This window comes from Pantherophis guttatus, chromosome 5 (assembly GCF_059756535.1).
Source record: "Pantherophis guttatus breed Tessera chromosome 5, ASM5975653v1, whole genome shotgun sequence".
Classification (NCBI taxonomy): domain Eukaryota; kingdom Metazoa; phylum Chordata; class Lepidosauria; order Squamata; family Colubridae; genus Pantherophis; species Pantherophis guttatus.
In genome coordinates this window covers 41,001,253-41,019,665 of record NC_142067.1, presented here as the reverse complement: position 1 = coordinate 41,019,665, position 18,413 = coordinate 41,001,253, and the positions used below count along the sequence as shown (strand labels likewise).

At 38.8% G+C, this 18,413-nt stretch overlaps 2 protein-coding genes across 7 annotated transcripts in view; one reads left to right on the top strand and one right to left on the bottom strand.

The window, feature by feature from the left end:
- Positions 1 to 8,058, top strand: part of ADPRH (ADP-ribosylarginine hydrolase) — a 30,173-nt gene extending 22,115 nt beyond the window's left edge. For all 3 annotated transcript variants that reach the window (XM_087894991.1, XM_034414266.3, XM_087894992.1), the window contains exons 3-4: positions 4,336 to 4,696; positions 6,074 to 8,058. In XM_087894991.1, the coding sequence (XP_087751117.1) occupies positions 4,336 to 4,696; positions 6,074 to 6,467 (755 nt within the window). In that variant the 3' untranslated portion in view covers positions 6,468 to 8,058. The remainder of the gene's footprint in view (positions 1 to 4,335; positions 4,697 to 6,073) is intronic.
- The window catches only part of IGSF3 (immunoglobulin superfamily member 3), a 108,812-nt gene continuing 98,343 nt past the window's right edge, over positions 7,945 to 18,413 (bottom strand). For all 4 annotated transcript variants that reach the window (XM_034414246.3, XM_060686330.2, XM_060686329.2 and 1 more), the window contains 3 exons: positions 17,117 to 17,524; positions 12,232 to 12,657; positions 7,945 to 10,770 (listed from right to left, as the gene is read on the bottom strand). In XM_034414246.3, coding sequence (XP_034270137.1) covers positions 10,520 to 10,770; positions 12,232 to 12,657; positions 17,117 to 17,524 — 1,085 coding nt within the window. In that variant the 3' untranslated portion in view covers positions 7,945 to 10,519. The remainder of the gene's footprint in view (positions 10,771 to 12,231; positions 12,658 to 17,116; positions 17,525 to 18,413) is intronic.

The window sequence follows — 18,413 nt, the reverse complement described above, 5'->3', positions numbered from 1 at the left end:
CTGAAAATTATTGGATACTTTAGTAGCCACAGTTCATATTCAATTTATTTTTTTCAAGTCAGATCTTATTAGAGGGATAACACCATGTGGTTCCAGATGGTTTGGAATAAACACCCCCACTCTCTCAGGGCATTGGGTATGTTGATTGAGAATGATGGGGCTTAATTACCAATCTGGGGAGTAGCAGCATGTAGAAGGTTAGCAGAGATATAAGAATGAAATGAACTCAAAATTGTAAAATTGTAGGCTAAGGCAAGATCTATCCAAATATTTACCCAATTACTCAATTTTCCCTCCTAGCATAGTTAGCTATTTCTCTTCCCTGAATTATAGCTCCTTGTCTTAATCAGGACAAACATTTAAATCTCTTCAGTCTATCCATAGAACGTACCAAAATTTGATTCAAGTATATTGTGGCATTTTCCTTTCCCATCAAATATATTGAAGATCCTGGAAAACTTTTACTAGTCCAGAATGCAGTAGTTTTTATAGTAATGGGAGTCTCTAGGTCAGTGATGGTTAACCTTTTTGGTGTCGAGTGCCCAAAGCGTGCGCAGACGCATGCAAATGCACACACACGTGCCAGAACCCCCAAAATGCAATTCAAGTGCCCCCCCTGTGCATGCCCCCCTGTGCATGCGCCCCCCCCTGTGCATGCACCCACTCCCCCCTGCGTCCCATTTTGGACCTGGAAAGCATCCTGCACCAACCTGGAAGCCAAAATGGGGCATGGGGGAGGCCGCGTGAGGTCCCCCTGCCCCATTTTGGGTCTGGAAAGCTTCCTGTGCCAACCTGCACCCCCATGCATGCACCCTACTTCCTGCGCATGCACGTGTGAGTCCCCCCATGTACCTCGTGCATGCGCAGCAGATACCCGGATATCAGCTGGCCAGCAGGAGGCACGCATGCATTGTGATAGATCTGGGCTGGGCCAAAGGCTGGTGTGCCTACAGAGTGGGCTCTGCGTGCCACCTATGGCACGCGTGCCATAGGTTCGCCATCACGGCTCTAGGTTTTCTCACGCAAAGCCAATATTGTGAGAGTTGCGCTGTTTATCAGTTCTGTTCCAGGTGCAATTCCAGGTGTGGTAACTCCCACACCTGAAAGCCCAACATGGTTGAAAAGCCCAACATGGTTTAGAATAACTAATGGACCATCTTTTTCCAGTGTGATTGGAAAGGGGGAAGTTTCTGTGTTCATTTGACTGTTATCGAAACAGATTTTCTAAGCTGTGATTCCTCCTTCTTTGGAACAGCCTTCTTCCCAACATCAGATTGTTTCTCACTGATTTTTCAGAAAGCAACTAAAAACTAACTATTGGGAATAGATTTGTGATGAGGGGATTACTATATTACTGGTTGAATTCCCATTTGTTTAAGGATAAAGTAATGTATTCTGCTGAGTGACAAATCATGGTTCGTCTGCCATTATTTATTTAATTTCTGTAGCCATCGATCTCAGCCAAGTGACTGGGTGAAGAATACAAAATATATATAGCTGAGAAAATTTTTAATAATTGCCAGTAAAGTCAAGAAAAGGCATCCTTAATCCTGGCACATAGCCAGGTTTTTAAAGCCTTATGAAAGGCTAACGGGGGCAGGATCATTTTAATTTCTGAAGGAAGGATGTTCCAAGGAACAGGGACCATGGCTGAGAAGGTACGTCATCTGGTTCCTGTCAGTTGACATTTCTTGGCTGGTGGAATATGCACCATGCCCAACCTGCTGGACCAGACTGGACTGGTAGAAACTTTTGGGAAAAGATGGTCCCTTAGGTAATCCAATCCCAAGCCATATAGGGCTTTAAAGATGACAGGACCATGAATTGTACTCTGAAAAACATTGGCAACTAATGCAGCTCACACAGTAGTGGCATTATATGTGACACGCTATTTATTACCTATGCAGCCGCATTCTCTTACCAATTGAAACTTTCAAATGATCTTCAAGGACAGGCCAATGTAGAGCGCACTGCAGTAGTTCACACACAAAGAACTATACCCAAACCCAAGAATCCAGAGTTTGGCTTCATGCAATGTGTGAACCTAACACTTGCCTTTCGAGTTTTATTGAACAGGTATATTTAAATTTATATTTATCAATTTATTTAAATGTATAGATCCTTTTGATCCAAACAAGTCTTTAATCATCTTATAAAAGAGAGTACAAAAATCCTCTAAAAAAAGCAAGGGTTGTACCACAAGAAAATAAAATCAGAAAAAATAGAAAGTTCAAAGAAAATAAAACAAATAAAATGCAATTAATCTGATGTGTTTCTATGTCGTTTAAATGTCGTTTAAATGTTTCTGTTCTGTTCTTGTGTCTCATTAACATTCAGAACCCAGTGACTACTTGTGGAGGGATTCTGGGAACACCTAAAATCTATTAGCCTCAGGTTATGCACCACAGGTATAGTGCTCAGCTATGGTGTACTGTACTCTGAAAAATATAACTGAGGATGGGTTGTGTGTAAAGTGTGTATGCCATGCCATCATTCCCCTGAAAACTTCCAAATTAAGCTGAATGACAGTTTTAAATGACTTTTAGAAAAGTCCATGTCCATGGTTTGAGTTTCTTGCAGCTCCTTGTAGAGTAGCTTGCGGGCTTTCGGTTCTTGAGAAATTTATACATCTGTAAACTACCTTATTGTTTACAAGCCTGAAACTCTGCAAATCATAGGGATTTTCCCCTTCTGGACAAGGCATAGGGAAATTCCTCCTATTGCCCTGACCTTCAGAAAAGCTTGCAAAGTAACCTTGCTTTGTAAATTCTTGGTAGCTAGGTAGAAACTTTTCTTCAGGATCAGATTACATTAGTGAAGATAATTTATCTAAAGAAGTATTTTGTCAACCTAAAATTGTTTTTTTTTTTTTAACCATAGAAGACTACATGTCATCAAATTAACTCACTCTCTCCTTTACAAAAATACATCGTCTGTACTTTTAGGATCTTAAAAGGTTATAGAACTAGCAGTGGTCACCCAGAGTTAGTGAGTCTGATTCTCTGTTTAATAACGAACAACTATATTAAAATGCCTCCAGATAATGCCTGCCCAGACTTTGTTTAAATATACTCAGTTATGTGAAGCCTATTGCCACTCTGAGTAATTAGTTCCACTGTTAAACAGTTCTCTAATTCTTATGCGTTTCTGTAACTTGCATCATTCTCTGTTCTGTTCTGTACAATGATAGGGAACAAGTCTTGGTTTAGTTCTGTGCGAACCACACTGTCTTATGATTTTGAAAACCGGAAGATGTCTACTCTAGATCATTAAGCTCCAACCATTCAAGTACTACATTCTGCTTCCACCATTGCTAACCAAAGCCTGTCAGAAGTCCAATAACAATCTCCCATGCAAATTTTTAGCAATTGTTATTGGGAGATTGACTGCCTCAATCTGTTCCCAAAAGATACTTTGAACTTCTCTCATGTTCATTAAAAATACAGAAAGAAAGAAGTTGTCAAATAATCCTTTCCTCCATTTCTTTCTCTGTCTCTGTCTCTGTCTCTCTCTCTCACACACACACAATTAGAATGTGCAACGATTCTCTGAATTTTCATGTAAGCTATACAGAGCATTGCAGATGTTGGGGAAAAAATGAATTCTTTTCTTCTAGGTGTAATGTATGCATACTTTGGTATAAATTTAAAGGGTTTCCCACCCACATCTTTTGATTTATATACTGTATATTCTTTATTCTGTACGTACTCAAAATTAGGTCTCACAACTTTCAGTGGGACCTAATTCCATATAAGTGTACATCTAATTACATCCTCAGATGGTTTATTATGTTAATTATACTTTTTGTAATTATTACATTATTTGCTTCTTCAACCTACTTGCTTTACCAATGTTGTTAAGGCTGTTCAGATTTATGAACAGCATTAACAATTTTCAGTTTCACAGTGGTAAAACAGGCTTTTATACAAGAGTGGGTTTGCATTGAAATGGATTGCTAGTTTTTACTTTTTGCAGACAGTTTTCTATGATAGTTCAGTAGTATCACTATCGTTAACTGCTACTTTTATATTCTGTGTTCTTAAAAATGTATTAGAAATGCAGCCCTCATCTTCAGGCAACATTGGCTAGGTTGATTAAGGATAATGGGTCTTATAAGAAAACATTTAGAGATACTCAAAGAGGGTTATTTTACATTGTGTAAGAAGACAGGCACAGCAAAAGTTTATTCAGGGAAGATTTTTCTGATAATGGTATTAAGTCATTTGGAGTTATGTTTTGGAAAAGTTTGGTCTAAACTCTATTTCTAGAGTTTAATTTTATTGTTTTTGCTGCCTGCTTAATGAATGTTCTGATACAATGTTCCATCTTTCACAGGTGATACTTGCATGCATTATGCTATGAATTTGGATCCAGATGACCCAGATAGCTGGATACCTAGTTTCTGTGAAAGGGGAGGAGGGTGTGGAGCTGCCATGAGATCAATGTGCATTGGACTAAGATTTTGTCATCCAGAAGACCTGGAAACATTAATTGCAGTCAGTATTGAGAGTGGACGAATGACTCACCACCATCCGACTGGTTATCTTGGATCCCTTGCATCTGCTCTTTTTACTTCTTATGCTGTGAATCACAAACCAATAAAGGAATGGGGAAAAGGGCTAATGGAGGTGATGCCTAAAGCAAAGGCCTATATCCAGAGGTCTGGCTTCTTTGTAGAGAAAAATTTGGAGCATTGGTAAGCATCGGTATTTGTGATGTTAATAGTTGAAAGTCTTAAGCATATCTGATATTTTTGTGACTGTATAGTGCTGAGCAAGCATTGAATATATTCTATCCAGACAACCCACATACATAATTTTGAACAAAAGGTTAATCTATGAGTAGTCTTCCTATTTGAGCTCTCAACTGGAGAACACAAGAGAGTTCCAGAATGGAGGGGAGAAGGTAACAGAATAAGATTTGGAAGGGACCTTGGAGGTCTTTGTTTAACCCCTTGGTCAAGCAGGAAACCCTATATCATTTCAGACAAATGCTTGTCCAATTTCTTTTTAAAAACCTCCAGTGTTGAAGTACCCTCAACTTCTGAAGGCAAGCCATTCCACTGATTGTTCTAAAATAGTCCCTGCGGATTTAGAATAATCCCCTAATCATTGCCAATTATAGGGGACAGTGCTCATCTCCGTTTCAAAGCCATTGAGTCAGCTCTGTCCGAAGATGGTCATGTGGCCAGCATGATATCACACAGTGCTCTTACCTTCCCACATTTGGAGTGAAACAAATTTTGGCCTCCTGGGCACCTGCATCCCTGACCCTGGCATCAGGGAATGTAACAGCACTCCATGGTACCTATTTATCTACACACATTTGCATGCTTTCGAATTGCTAGTTTGGCAGGAGCTGGGGTGAGAGCGGGAGCTCACCTTGTCACATGGCGCTCAGTTCTTGAATCTGGGCTGCCAGCTTTCCAGTCGACAAGCCCAGCATCTTAATTGCTGGACCACCATGCCATGTACTGTCAAGAAATTTCTCCTTCGTTCTAGGTTCTCTCCTTGATTAGTTTCCATTCATTGCTTCTTCTTCTGTCTTCAGGTGCTTTGGAGAATAGGTTGATCCCGTCTTCTTTGTGGCAGACCCTTAGAGATTGTAAGACTGCTATCATGTCACCCTTAGTCCTGTTCATTAAACTAGACATACCTAATTCCTGCAATCATTCTTTCTGTTTTAGCTTCCAGTCCCCTAATCATCTTCTTGTTCTCTGCACTTTCTAGAGGCTCAACATCTTTTTTATATTGTGGAGACCAAAACTGTATGCAATATGTATTGTATAGGTAATAGGTAATGGGCAAAGCTACTTTCAATGCTGCATATCTTTCTAGACACTATTTGATAACTTATGCCTCAATCCTTCTAATTATATTGGGTCCATTTTTATATTTTATATATCTAAGGCAACATCTTCTAACTGGAATTTTCTTGTTACATTGGACTTCAGTTTTCCTCCATAATCTTCCAGCTATCAAGTGGGGAGGGTGGAGTGGTTAGAGTTTTAATACAAATTCATTAATTTACATAAATCTAGTTTATCAATAGAAACTTTGCATTTCTATTTCAGGAACTACTTTGAAAACCAGTGGAAGAGATACCTGGAAATCAGAGGCATCTCAGATGGGATCTCTCCTCCTTCCTTCCCTAAAGTATTTGGTGTGAAAGAGAGAGATGAATTCTACACTTCCTTGAGTTTCTCTGGGTGGGGAGGTAGTAGTGGCCATGATGCGCCCATGATTGCCTATGATGCCATCCTGGGTTCAGAGAACTGGACGGAGTTAGCTCTGCGGAGTTTCTTTCATGGTGGGGACAGTGACTCTACTGCGGTGATTGCTGCATGTTGGTGGGGGGCAATGTATGGCTTCAAAGGGGTTAGTGAAAAAAACTATAAAAATATTGAATACAAAGACAGACTGGAAAAAGTGGCTAAAAAACTCTATAATCTCAGCTTGACTACCTAAAAGTCCTACTGCTAGAGGTGAGGCAACTGTTAAAATTCAGCAAAACAAAATATTTACCTGTGAATTTGTAAAGGAATGTGAATAGTGAATACATCTAGATTTGATTTTAAATTATTCAGTAAATACTACTGAAAGATCTAACATCTGTCCTTAAAAAAACCTGAAGAAATTATTTGAATATAATGTAACGTTTAGCTGGAAAGGGAGAGGGTACCTCTCATTTTATTTGTAAAATTAGTTGGGACCTCTAATCTTTTGCGTTTTGTTTGTATTTAGGAATGTAGCAGAAAAATCTGAAACAAAACTTTGATACATGCATTGGGCTTTCTAGGAAGTGTGTAGGCAGATAAACATTGTCCCTGCTTCAATTTTTTTTTTTTGAATTGTAGTTTTAGATGATCAGAGCGAGCCATTAGTCCTCTAGCTGCAACTGAGCTGTTGTCATCCATCATTTCAAATTGCTGCCATAAATATAAGCAATTCAAGTCCTGCCTTAGCCATGAAAGCCAGCTGAGTGACTATAGGCCAGTCACTCTCTCAGCCCAACTCACCTCTCAGAGTTGTTGTGGGGGAAATAAGAGGGTGGTGTGTTGGATACACTGACTGTCTTATTTGTATATAATGTATGTATGTAAAAAATAAAGGTGTGATATATATACATACATACATACTCTATGGACTTTTGACTGACATCTTTGCAAGCAGTAAACTATACCTTGGCCTCAGGAATTATAACATTTAAGTTTTGCTTAGCATTTTGCAAACTTCATTCAACCAAATAGTTTTGAAATAGTCCGAGTTCGATTGAAGACGTGTGGCTTATATATTATATGTATCCTGCCTTCATTATTTTTACAAATAACTTACACCAGTGAACACTCAATGTTCACCGAGAGACAATGACTGGCTCAATGACCATCCAGCTGGCTTTCACGGTAAAAGTGGAATTTGAACACATGTCTCATTGTTTCTAGCCTGGTGCTTTAACCACTAGAACAAACTGGCTTTCAGACTAAAGAAAAGTCTTGTGTGTTTAAGGACAATCTCTTAAGGAAGAACAAATGATAAACAACATGCATAACTCCAATAATTGGATACTTTGCATAACTCCAATAATATACTGCAACATTAGCTTAGATTCCCTTTCCTTCCTCGGCATTGTTGAATCTTTAAGGAAAAGCTGATCTTCTCTTTGCCATTACAGCTAAATTCCAGCAAAGTTATACCTTCATAATCTTAGCTTTCAGAACGAAAGGGAAACAGACAAGTGTAATCCGTTCTGTACAAATGAGTCACTGTAGGCATTTGTTCAATGCTTATGTTGTATGCCCATGCCAGTGATGCCAAGCCATGGTAAGAGCGAGAATATTTTGGCTTGCTGCAGTTGAACATCCAAACTTGACATAAACAGCACATTGGGATTGTATCAATAAAATGTTTTGTTAACAGTTCAAAACCATTAACACAGGACAATAAATCACCATTTTAACACAGTTTACTACAGCTTGCATGTGTGTTGTATAAAACATTTAGTGCAACATGGTACAAAGTTTCTCTTTAATAATAATAAAAAACACATTTTCTCACATCATGCAAAGGTAGCTTGTTTCTTTTTCTCTGGGTAGAGAAAGAGTGGTCCAAAAAGCTTTGTGAAAGCTTTTTGCAGGCGGTGTCCATGTTTTAAAAAGAAAGCCCATTCTGAACTGGTAATCAGTTTGGCAGCACAATGGACAAGTCATTTGCAAGTGATCCTTGGTGCTGCTTGTGGGACAATTCTTCCACTATTTAAGAGGCTTTATGACATCCATATACTTTCCCAAGAGTCCACAGTCCACAGATTGGAGAGCTAGCCACTGGATGTCGCTGTGGGATAACTTTCCATAAGCAGGCGTGCAGACGAGGATTGCTGGTAGGGAAGCATTAATGCTACTAGGTCAGTTGAAAACATTTCCAATGCAAAGATAAGAAACAATGTTGTTTAGGGCACGGAGTGTCCCACTGCCCCCTTTCCTTTTTAAGACCTTAACTCAATTACAGCTCCTGCCCTCCAGCAGTATATGTACAAGACGTTTTACATCAACAGAACCGTAGAGAGAAGCTAGGAACTTTCGAGAGAGTGTGTGTGTGCAGGTGTCTCATTTTCTTTTTAAATCCCCTCTCTTCTGAATAGACAGAATAGGCAGGCAGACTAAAACCATATGTGTTTTCAAATTGCACATTATATAAGATTAAGGTTTTGCAGAGGCAGATTTGGTTCTGGGAACTTTCTAGGTGCTTTATTAGAATTTTACAAGGGTGGGAGACTTCAAAACCTCTGAGCTTAGATCAATCCCTTCCCCCTTAAGAGCACCTGCCTCAACCTAAGGTCCTTTAGATGTGTTTTATTACAAATCTGTTATTTCTAGCCAGCATAACCAAAGGCCCTGCTGGCTGGGAATTATGCAAAGTGTAGTCTCCATCTATCTCAGAGACACCAGGTTGAGAAAGACCACTTGAATATTAGTATAACAGGCATGTCTTTCTCTTGACATAAGGAAAACCTTTGCCGTTGGTTTTAACACCAACTCATCAAATTTGTTATTCCCACAAATTGCTTTAATAAGGACAAATTAGCAAAACTATTAGTTTTCACTCTTCAGGAAGGAAAAACCTGCTGTATTGCTATCTTCTTACCACTGATCAACCACCTTCATGTCAAGACAGCATAACATGCTGGCATATATCGCTGACACTATGAATCACATAGATTCACCTGTTTTATGAAAATTAGCAACTAGCTGTGCCAGGAAGACTTTTAGGAAGACAGTAAACACACTTTTTGTTTTTAAGTTTTAAAATTTCCCTGTCTCTGCAACTAGAATCAGGGCACAAGAGATCTGGTCCATCATGTATAACAAGCATTTTCCTGGACAGCACATGGAAAGAGCTCTTGACTTGAAGTAGGAATTCCACCTGAACTGAACCAAGGTTCTCTTAATGCTGTGCCTTTCATAGAAAGAACAACAGTTCTTAGCCCAGCATATTTTCACTTACTGTGGCTTATGCAAGGCTGGTGGAATGAAGATGAAGGTTAGTATACCTGAAGAAATAAAGCTGAAATAACAAAGCAGCATATACATATATGGGAGGGAAGGAAGAACATTCCTACCCCTTCTTGCCTGATGTAAGCTTCTTTGTGTAGACAGTGCAGCTGGACATAACATTTGTAAGGAACAGAAGTTGGTCAGTATGTCAGCCCTTTCTCTGCTCTGTTTCAACATTCCACAGTTATTACAGTGCCAGGCCACACAAGGAGGCAGTTACTTCTGCACCGCTTCCTCAACTTTGGTCAAGATTAGGATCTATTTTTTTTCTGCTGCAATCTCTAAGGGTGATAGTGGAGCATATTTAAACCAGGGCCTTTTTGGTCATTAGAATTAGACAGGCAATTGTACCTGGGGAAGTCAAGGTAATTTCTTTTTGAAGCTAAAAACAAAGCCCCTCCCCCATATGCATTTTCAGTCCTGAAGTAATAGGAAACATCCAGACCGAGATGGCAGAAACAATGCTGCTTAATATGTAGTATGGAGTGATCCTAGGTTCATTTCTCAAAAGCAATATGCAATTTCTCTGGTCCACTCCAAGGACATGTAGCTGCTGAAACAAGCCCATTTGATAAAATAAGCTTACTCAAAATAAAGTGCCCCACTTTGGCACAACCAGAGCCCAACTTAATCAATACATTCTGGAGTCTGTCCTCTGCATAATACAAGAATACATATTTGAGCAACAGAATTACAGCCCAGAAGACAAATGATGACACTGGATGAAAAGGAAAACAGTATGAAAATTCATTATATACAGCGAACAAATGGACATTCTATCCCCCTTAGCAATTGGCTGGTTCTTCACAGGCATTCTGGGATGTTCAGGTTCCTCTAGCCCCAAAGGTGACAGGACAGTGTAGCAGAGGTAAGCTGGTATCCAAAAGTTCAGATGGTGAATAAAAATACAACAAAATAGACCTCCTTTGGGTTTCAGATGCAGCTTTACCTCTTTTAGGGCTCTGCCATTTAATCTATAGTTCCTGGATGAATGCTGAGAACAGGAGGCTCCAGACAAGTGGGGGAATAGTTTAGGTGTGGCTCTTTGATCCATAACAAAGGGACCCCGTTCTTTCCTTCCGAATTCTTGCTGGAATTTCGGCTTTTGAATCGCACCAGCAGAATGGTGATGATGAGAATGCCAAAAATGGGAAAGGGATAAAAAAATACGAAGTAGAACAGGGAGTCATTGTTGCAAATAACAGACTGCAGAGAGGAACCTAAAAAAGAGTGAAAGGGCAGTAATAAACTTTCAGATCAATAAATTTCTTTTTTCTGTATATACCAAACATCTGTGTCTGTGAGTCTGTGCCTGTGTGTGCCTGCATCTCTGTTAAGTCAATCTTGATTTCTGGTAATTATATGGACGAACTCCAGTTCAGTTTTAAAATCCACACAATTTTCTTGGCAACATCTTCAGAAGAAAGCTATTGTTGTCTTCCTAGTATGAGAGACAACGATTGGCCCAAAGTCATCAACTGGCTTCTGTGCCAAAGACAAAACGAGAACAGGAATCTTCCTGCACCTAGTCCAGAGCCTCCACCACTAGACCAAACCTCCCCTTGTAAACAACTATTAAGAAGTAATATACCAAATTAGGCTAAAATCAATCCTGTGTGAATAGAACTTTTTTAACCAAAATGGTTTTTTTACTACAATATTCAAATTTAGCAAACTATACAATAAAAATGAGTATAAATTGCCATATGTACAGGTCATGGATTGACAATCAAAGGGAAATTAATTTGTAGAACTTTGCTTCCTTTTGATCTCCGAGCTATAATCTTTCAAAAGAACGGTACTATTTTTAAAAAAGTACCATACCTGTAATTTTAAGAAAAAAATATATCAGAGACCGTGCAGAATAAAGATAGTATAGTGAACTAGATCCTGAGACATCCAGATTCAACTACACCCCTACTAATGGAAACCCACTAGCTGATTTTAAATCAGTCATTTTCTTACCCGATTGATTTAATGAAGGGAGCTCTCCAAGGAAGCTGCCCTGAGCTCCTTAGTAAGGCAGTTAGTACATATGTGCAGTTATTTTCTCATATCAAACAAATTAAAAGTTTGAGGGCAAAACAAAAGTTTGGTCTTAATTAATGTTTTTGGCATCCGTACATAGTCCTGGATCTTAGGTTGCGTAGCTCTGCATTCCAACAGGGAACTTCTAAGTTAGGAAATCCTCAATTTGCATGACATTTTGACACAGAAAAGTAGATATTCCAGTTAATATGCAACAGGTTGCTAGAAGCCTGTTGTGCCAGAGATCGTTCTGCAGTGCTCCTGCAGTGCTAATTTTCTTCAATTTGTTTCAGAAAAAATCTAAAACGCATTTAGATTACCCAGAGTGACATAGTTTTGAATAATTTGTAGTTTGCTTCTACATTACGCCCAGCATAACTTGTAACTTACCCACCCATATTTTTAGATATATCTTTTAGTTATTTTTCTTACCTGCTTATTCTGCACAGCATACATTATTTGCAATCAACATTGAAAAAATGGGGAGTTGTTATTGGGTTGGAAATAACTGTGATATACAATCATCGTTTTCATCAACTAATATTCTGAAAATACTTTATTTAATATAGATCTTTCAAAATATTCTCTAGCTATATTCTCATTGAATTTTTACAAGCTCCATTCCTGTCCATTAAATGCCTTAATCATCTTACCTGTATCTTGCACATAAACAGTAATAAGACCAGAATCTTCTTCTGTAAGTTTGTACCAGACTCCCTTGGGATCAGGTAGCCACTCTTCCACGTGGCATGAGTAATTGCCAGCATCAGAAGAAACTGCCTGCAACACAGTCAGTCGATAGAACATGGCTGAAAGTCTTTGAAAACGTAGTCTCCCTTCCCAAGGGCTGTTCTCTCGGCTGAAGACGAAATCCTGGCCTACTCTTAACAAGGCCTCTTTATCTTCTTCGTTCTTGTGACCAGTTTGTCCACTTCTGTCTTTATTCTTCATGATGAACCATGTCACAGCAAAACGGGAATCTTGGCTGGTAGGTGACAAAATGTTGCAATCCAAATGGAAATGGTCCTGTTCTGGCACTGTGAGGTTGGCTATTGTTGCATCCACTTGTAGTGAGGCATCTGAAGATATTGAAGATATACAAAGGCCAATTAGTTTCTCTAATTGTACAGAGCATGAGCCAATGCTGAAAAGCAAAATTTGGAATTTCTTGATTGAACGGCCCTCCCTTCAGAATACAGTTTCCTGAAATGAGACACAGAATTTAGGTTTGCCTGCAAAGGCTTGTTCCTCTTCTTGGCATAGAAACCAGATCAAAAAATGTATGGTAAAGAACAAATTGCAAGGGTGTACTGCCAACTTTCAGATAATCAAGAAAGAGATTGCTAAGAAAACAAGTGCTGGAGAATAGAATATGCCCATGGGGCAAATATGACAAAAAATAACATATTCAGGCTATTTAAAATGTTCTGACTGGAATAAGATTACTCAAAGACTGGAATGGAAGATATTCATGCCTCCAATTACCACACCAAACAAGAAGAGAACCTCTTGCGCACGAAATCCAACCGCACCTTCTATAATTTTGTAAACAACAAACTTAAAGACTGAAGATCCATCCCACCCCTAAAAGGACCTAACGGTAAAGAATGCAATGATGAAGCAATTAAAGCAAACCTCTTCAACACATTCTTCATTTGAGTCTTTGTAAACAGCAATGGCTCATGCCCAACATTCCCTAGTCATACCACAAATAACTACAACGATCTAACACAAATAGATTTCACAGAAGATAACGTTGAAAAGGCACTACGCAGACTAAAACCATATCTATCTATCCGACCTGATGGACTATGTGCATACTTCTTAAAAAAGCTTTCCACTGCTATAGCATAATCTTTGAAAAATCCTTCATGACCAGCTCCCTACCCAACTTATTGTCATTAGCCATGGTCATCCCTATAGGAGCGCCCTATCAAATCCTGCACCTGTTAATAGCGTGTCCCCCAAGGCAGCATTCTAGGACCAACACTCTTCATACTATACATAAATGACCTTTGCGATCATATTATAAGCAACTGCGTTCTCTTCGCCGATGATGTAAAAATATTTAACACCACCGACAATGCTGCTACCCTTCAAAAAGACCTTGAATTTGTGTCAGAATGATCAAACAATTGACAATTCCAAATCTCAACCAACAAATGCTCTGTCTTACACATTAGCAAAAAGAACAAGAACACAAAATACAAGCTGAGTGGACATGACCTTGTAGATGACCCTCACTCTGTCAAGGACCTTGGAGTTCTCATATCTAATGATCTAAGTGCCAAAACCCACTGTAACAACATCGCCAAAAAGGCATTAAGAATTGTAAACCTAATCTTGTGTAGCTTCTTCTCCAGTAATATCACACTACTAACCAGAGCATAGAAAACATTTGCTAGACCAATTCTGGAATACAGCTCTTCTATCTGGAACCCACACTGCATATCGGACATTAATACAATTGAAATATTTCACAAGAAGAGTCCTCCACTCTGCTCACAACAAAATACCTTATGCCACCAGACTGAAATTCTGGGCTTAGAAAACTTAGAACTACGCTACCTTTGGTCTGACCTAAGCGTAGCTCATAAAATTATCTGCTACAATGTCCTACCTGTCAATGACTACTTCAGTTTCAACCACAACAATACACGAGCACATAATAGATACAAACTTAAAGTGAACCGCTCCAAACTCAATTGCAGAAAATATGACTTCAGCAACAGAGTGGTCAATGCCTGGAATGCACTAGCCTGGTTTCATCGCCAAACCCCCAAATTTTAACCTAAGACTGTCTACTGTTGACCTCACCCCATTCCTAAGAGGTCTGTAAGGGGTGTGCATAAGAGCAGCAGCGTGCCTACCATCCCTGTATAATGTTTCCTCTATTTGTATCTATTTTATGTATTCAATTCAGGCTTATACTTATATATATTACCTAATACGTTCTTGACAAATAAATAAATAATAAAATAATTTTTGGCACAACCTGTTCAAAGGGTTTGGCTTAATTGATATTTCTAACATTTCTGATAACATTTAATGAGGCAAAGAATTCCACAATACTTTCATAAATTTTCTTTTTCACCCTCATCTAATTATATAAAAGGAAGCCATAAAGAGAAACAATTATGTGACATAAAAGAAAATTTTAGAACTAGAATTATCAGCAATGGTGATAATGTACAACAAAAGAATGAAAATGATTTCTGGTATTATTGATTTCAAAAGAAGAAGTACAAAATTGAGAATGCAGTTTGGAATTTCAAGCTGATACTTATCCATTCTCAGGATGCTTATTACAGAACAAGCATGTTAGTTATTGAAATATTGGGAAGAAGGGAACACTTACAGAACTAAATTAACAGGACTAAGTTCAAGAAGACAATCTAGATTATGGGTGTCAAACTCGATTGCGTCATATGACATATTGTGATGTATCGTGACCAGTGGTGACTTGCTACTGGTTTGCCCCAGAGCGGGCAAACCGGTAGTGGCGGTGGGAGGCTCTGCCCATCCACCCGGATGCTTTTGCGCATGCGCAGAAGCGTTGCACGCGTGCTCACGAGCGAACCGGTAGTGACAGGTTTTGAAACCCACCCCTGATCATGACTTTTTTGTCCTTGCAGAGACGGGGCGGGTGTGGCCTGCACATGATGCATCCGGCCCGTGGGTCACCAGTTTGACAGGTTGCCACAAGTTCACTAGCAGAATAGCAGATTCTCGATTCTCAATTCTGCTAGTGAGTTTAAAAACTTGTGGAAAATTTTAAATCCTAAAATAACGCCTCCCCCTCCCCCCGGCCCCCTTTTAGCTCAGGAGAAGTCGTAAGGTTTCTGTCTTAGATTACTCTCCTTCATATCTCTGGCTGGTGCTAACAGGCCATTTGAAAACATTTTGCCCAAAAAGAAAATCCAGAAGCTTAACTCTAATGTGTGCCGCATCACAATGATTTAGCCTGGAGGCATTTTTCCTCTAAAGACCAATATATTTTTCTTCTTCATCCTGAACAGTTGGGGAAAAAAATTATTTAGCAAGAATGTCAAATATTTTCACATTCTCTCAAGAGCTGGCTAGTTTTTCAGAATGCAGATACTCATCAACAAGAACTGTAGCCCTTTTCTTATTCAGTCTGCTGATATTTAGAAACTATATTATAAACATTTCATAGGCATAAAACTTGAGGCATCCCTTTCATTTTTAATATAAATCACAAGCATTGAAATATAAAGTATTAATTTAGGGCATAAAAGTTATCCATTTATTATGTTATAATTTTCTTTTGTGTTTTCATTTTATTTAATATAAAATGATTCCATCACAGAAAACAGTGCCAGTAGTTCAGTTAAACTTTCCACTTGAAAGCAATCATTTAATTTTGGGGGCTGCATTGTCTCCTTGCTTTATATGCAAGACTAAGATCTTTAATAATTTGTCAGCTTCAAATCCATACACAAGGGAAGAACAATTTCATTTGCATTTTTAAATGGAAAAGACTTTACCCGAAGTGCATTTAAATATAGTAATACTGGATTATATTATTTTTCAAACTATGTTTCATACTCTTTTAGTAAATCTGAAGGGTTAGGATTAAGATTAAGATAGGGCAGCTATTCAGATACAAGGCAGGAAACATTTACCATAGATGTTCTTGCTGTACCGGTCAGCAATTCCTTAAAGTTCATGACAGCTGTCCAAGTTAAGGCAACATTAAATTGGTAGTGACACATTGTCTTTCCTGTTTCATACCTTTAAGTATGAGGATAGAAAATTTGGGCAAAAAATTTAAAATTTTGAAAATCGTATCTTTCTTTGGTCTTCTTTTCTTAAAGTTTCATTTTCTTTCCCTAGATATGGAGGTTGAAGATGAATCCAAGCATGATGGAATCTCTTTTCATCCAACAATGTTATCTTCAGTGTTATCATTCTGTGGGGTGGCACTATTCTTTAGAGCAGTGGTCCCACCAACCTTTCCATCTTGACAGTCTGGGGGGGTGGGGAGGGGATGGTTTCATGTGAAGCCTTCGCCCCTTCTAAAGAAGACAAACACATAAAAGTATAATAGTTTTTTGGAGTTTTTCTTCACATTATGTTGGGAAGCACTTAGCCTGACAGGCAGGAGAAAACAAGTAAGGACCTAGTCTAGATTCACTACTTAACCATAAAAGGACAGAACAAAACCTCCCCGAATTCCGTGGAGCTTTATCTAATTGTTTCCAAGGGAAAGCTGCTGGACTGGAAAGATTCCTCTATTATAGGTAGAACACAATAAGGAAGTTAATTTGAACTCTGCAGGTCCGTGGGCTTGGTTGTTTGTACCTGACACATTATTAACATTAGCTAAAATCAGTGACTGCTAGCTTAGTATTATAGCGAAGGGACATAAGTCAACTGGTCAATCTATGTGCTGACTAAAATCCATGTAAGTTAATTCAGCGCAACCAGATAGTTCACAGAGTAATTTGCAGTGAGCAGAAATTAAGCTGCTTTCTCCATCTGTGAAGCAACCCTCCAAGTAAACAAATACTTTACCTGGCTTCTTCACCAAAACTGTTGTCAGTCCAGACAGATCTTCTGCCCTTTTGTACCAGGTGTTCATAGGATTCAGCAGCCACTCTTCCACTCGACAATCATAGGTCCCACTGTCCTGCAGTGTCATGTTCTGGATAGTAAGAAGATATAGACCTGGCAAAGGACTTTCCAGGTGCAGCCTGCTCTTCAAACCGTTTAGAGTAGCTAACTCTCCATATAAAAGAGTGGCCTGCCTTGTCAGCTTTACAACTGCTTCTTTCTCTGGCTCACCAGATTTCCACATATACCATTCCACCGATAACTGGGAAGCTTGACTGCTCCGGTTAGTGACTAGACACTCTAGTGTTACCCATTCATTTTCTAAAATGGTTAGGTTCTTTTGGCTCTTGTTGACTTCCAAGAGATTATCTAGGAAAATACAAGAAAATAATTATTAACTGAAAAAGACCAGCCCAAACATTAGTTACAATTCTACATATTCAACTTTGCTTTGATATTCTTTATGTATTTATCTGTAACTAACAGGTAATATAGAAAGTCTACATACCCCTGTTAAAATGCAGGTAATATGGATTCTTATGCAATAGCACATGGGAATGCTGCAGCTACAACATCCACTAATAAAACTGAGGGATTGCAAATGTACCAGTCAGAATATTTGGAGTAGCAGGCAGAGATTAAGAACTTTCCTTATAGTTGCCTTATTAGGACATAACTTCCTCCTTAGAATTTATAAATTTATAATTTCTGTTTAAAGGTAAAGGTTTCCCTTGCACATATGTGCTAGTCATTCCCAACTCTAGGATCTCTATTTCAAAGCCGAAGAGCCAGCGCTGTCCAAAGACGTCTCTGTGATCATGTGGCTGGCATGACTAAACACCAAAGGCACACGGAACACTGTTACCTTCCCACCAAAGGTAGTCCCTATTTTTCTACTTGCATTTTTTACATGCTTTCGAACTGTTAGGTTGGCAGAAGCTGGGACAAGTAATGGGAGCTCACCCCATTATGCGGCACTAGGGATTTGAACCGCTGAACTGCCGCCCTTTCGATTGACAAGCTCAGCGTCTTAGCCACTGAGTCACCGCATCCCTAAAATTTCTGTTTAGTATTGTGCTATTCCATGATCTTAATTATATAATTGCTAGTTGTATTTTTATTTATTAGAGTTTATTTGTCAAATTGAGTACTTTCATTGGATACAGCAAGCAAAAAAGAGATTAAAACATAAATAAAAATTTAAATTGATTAAGTGTGATTTGCTTTACAGTGCTAACTGGCTATCAATATGATTTTT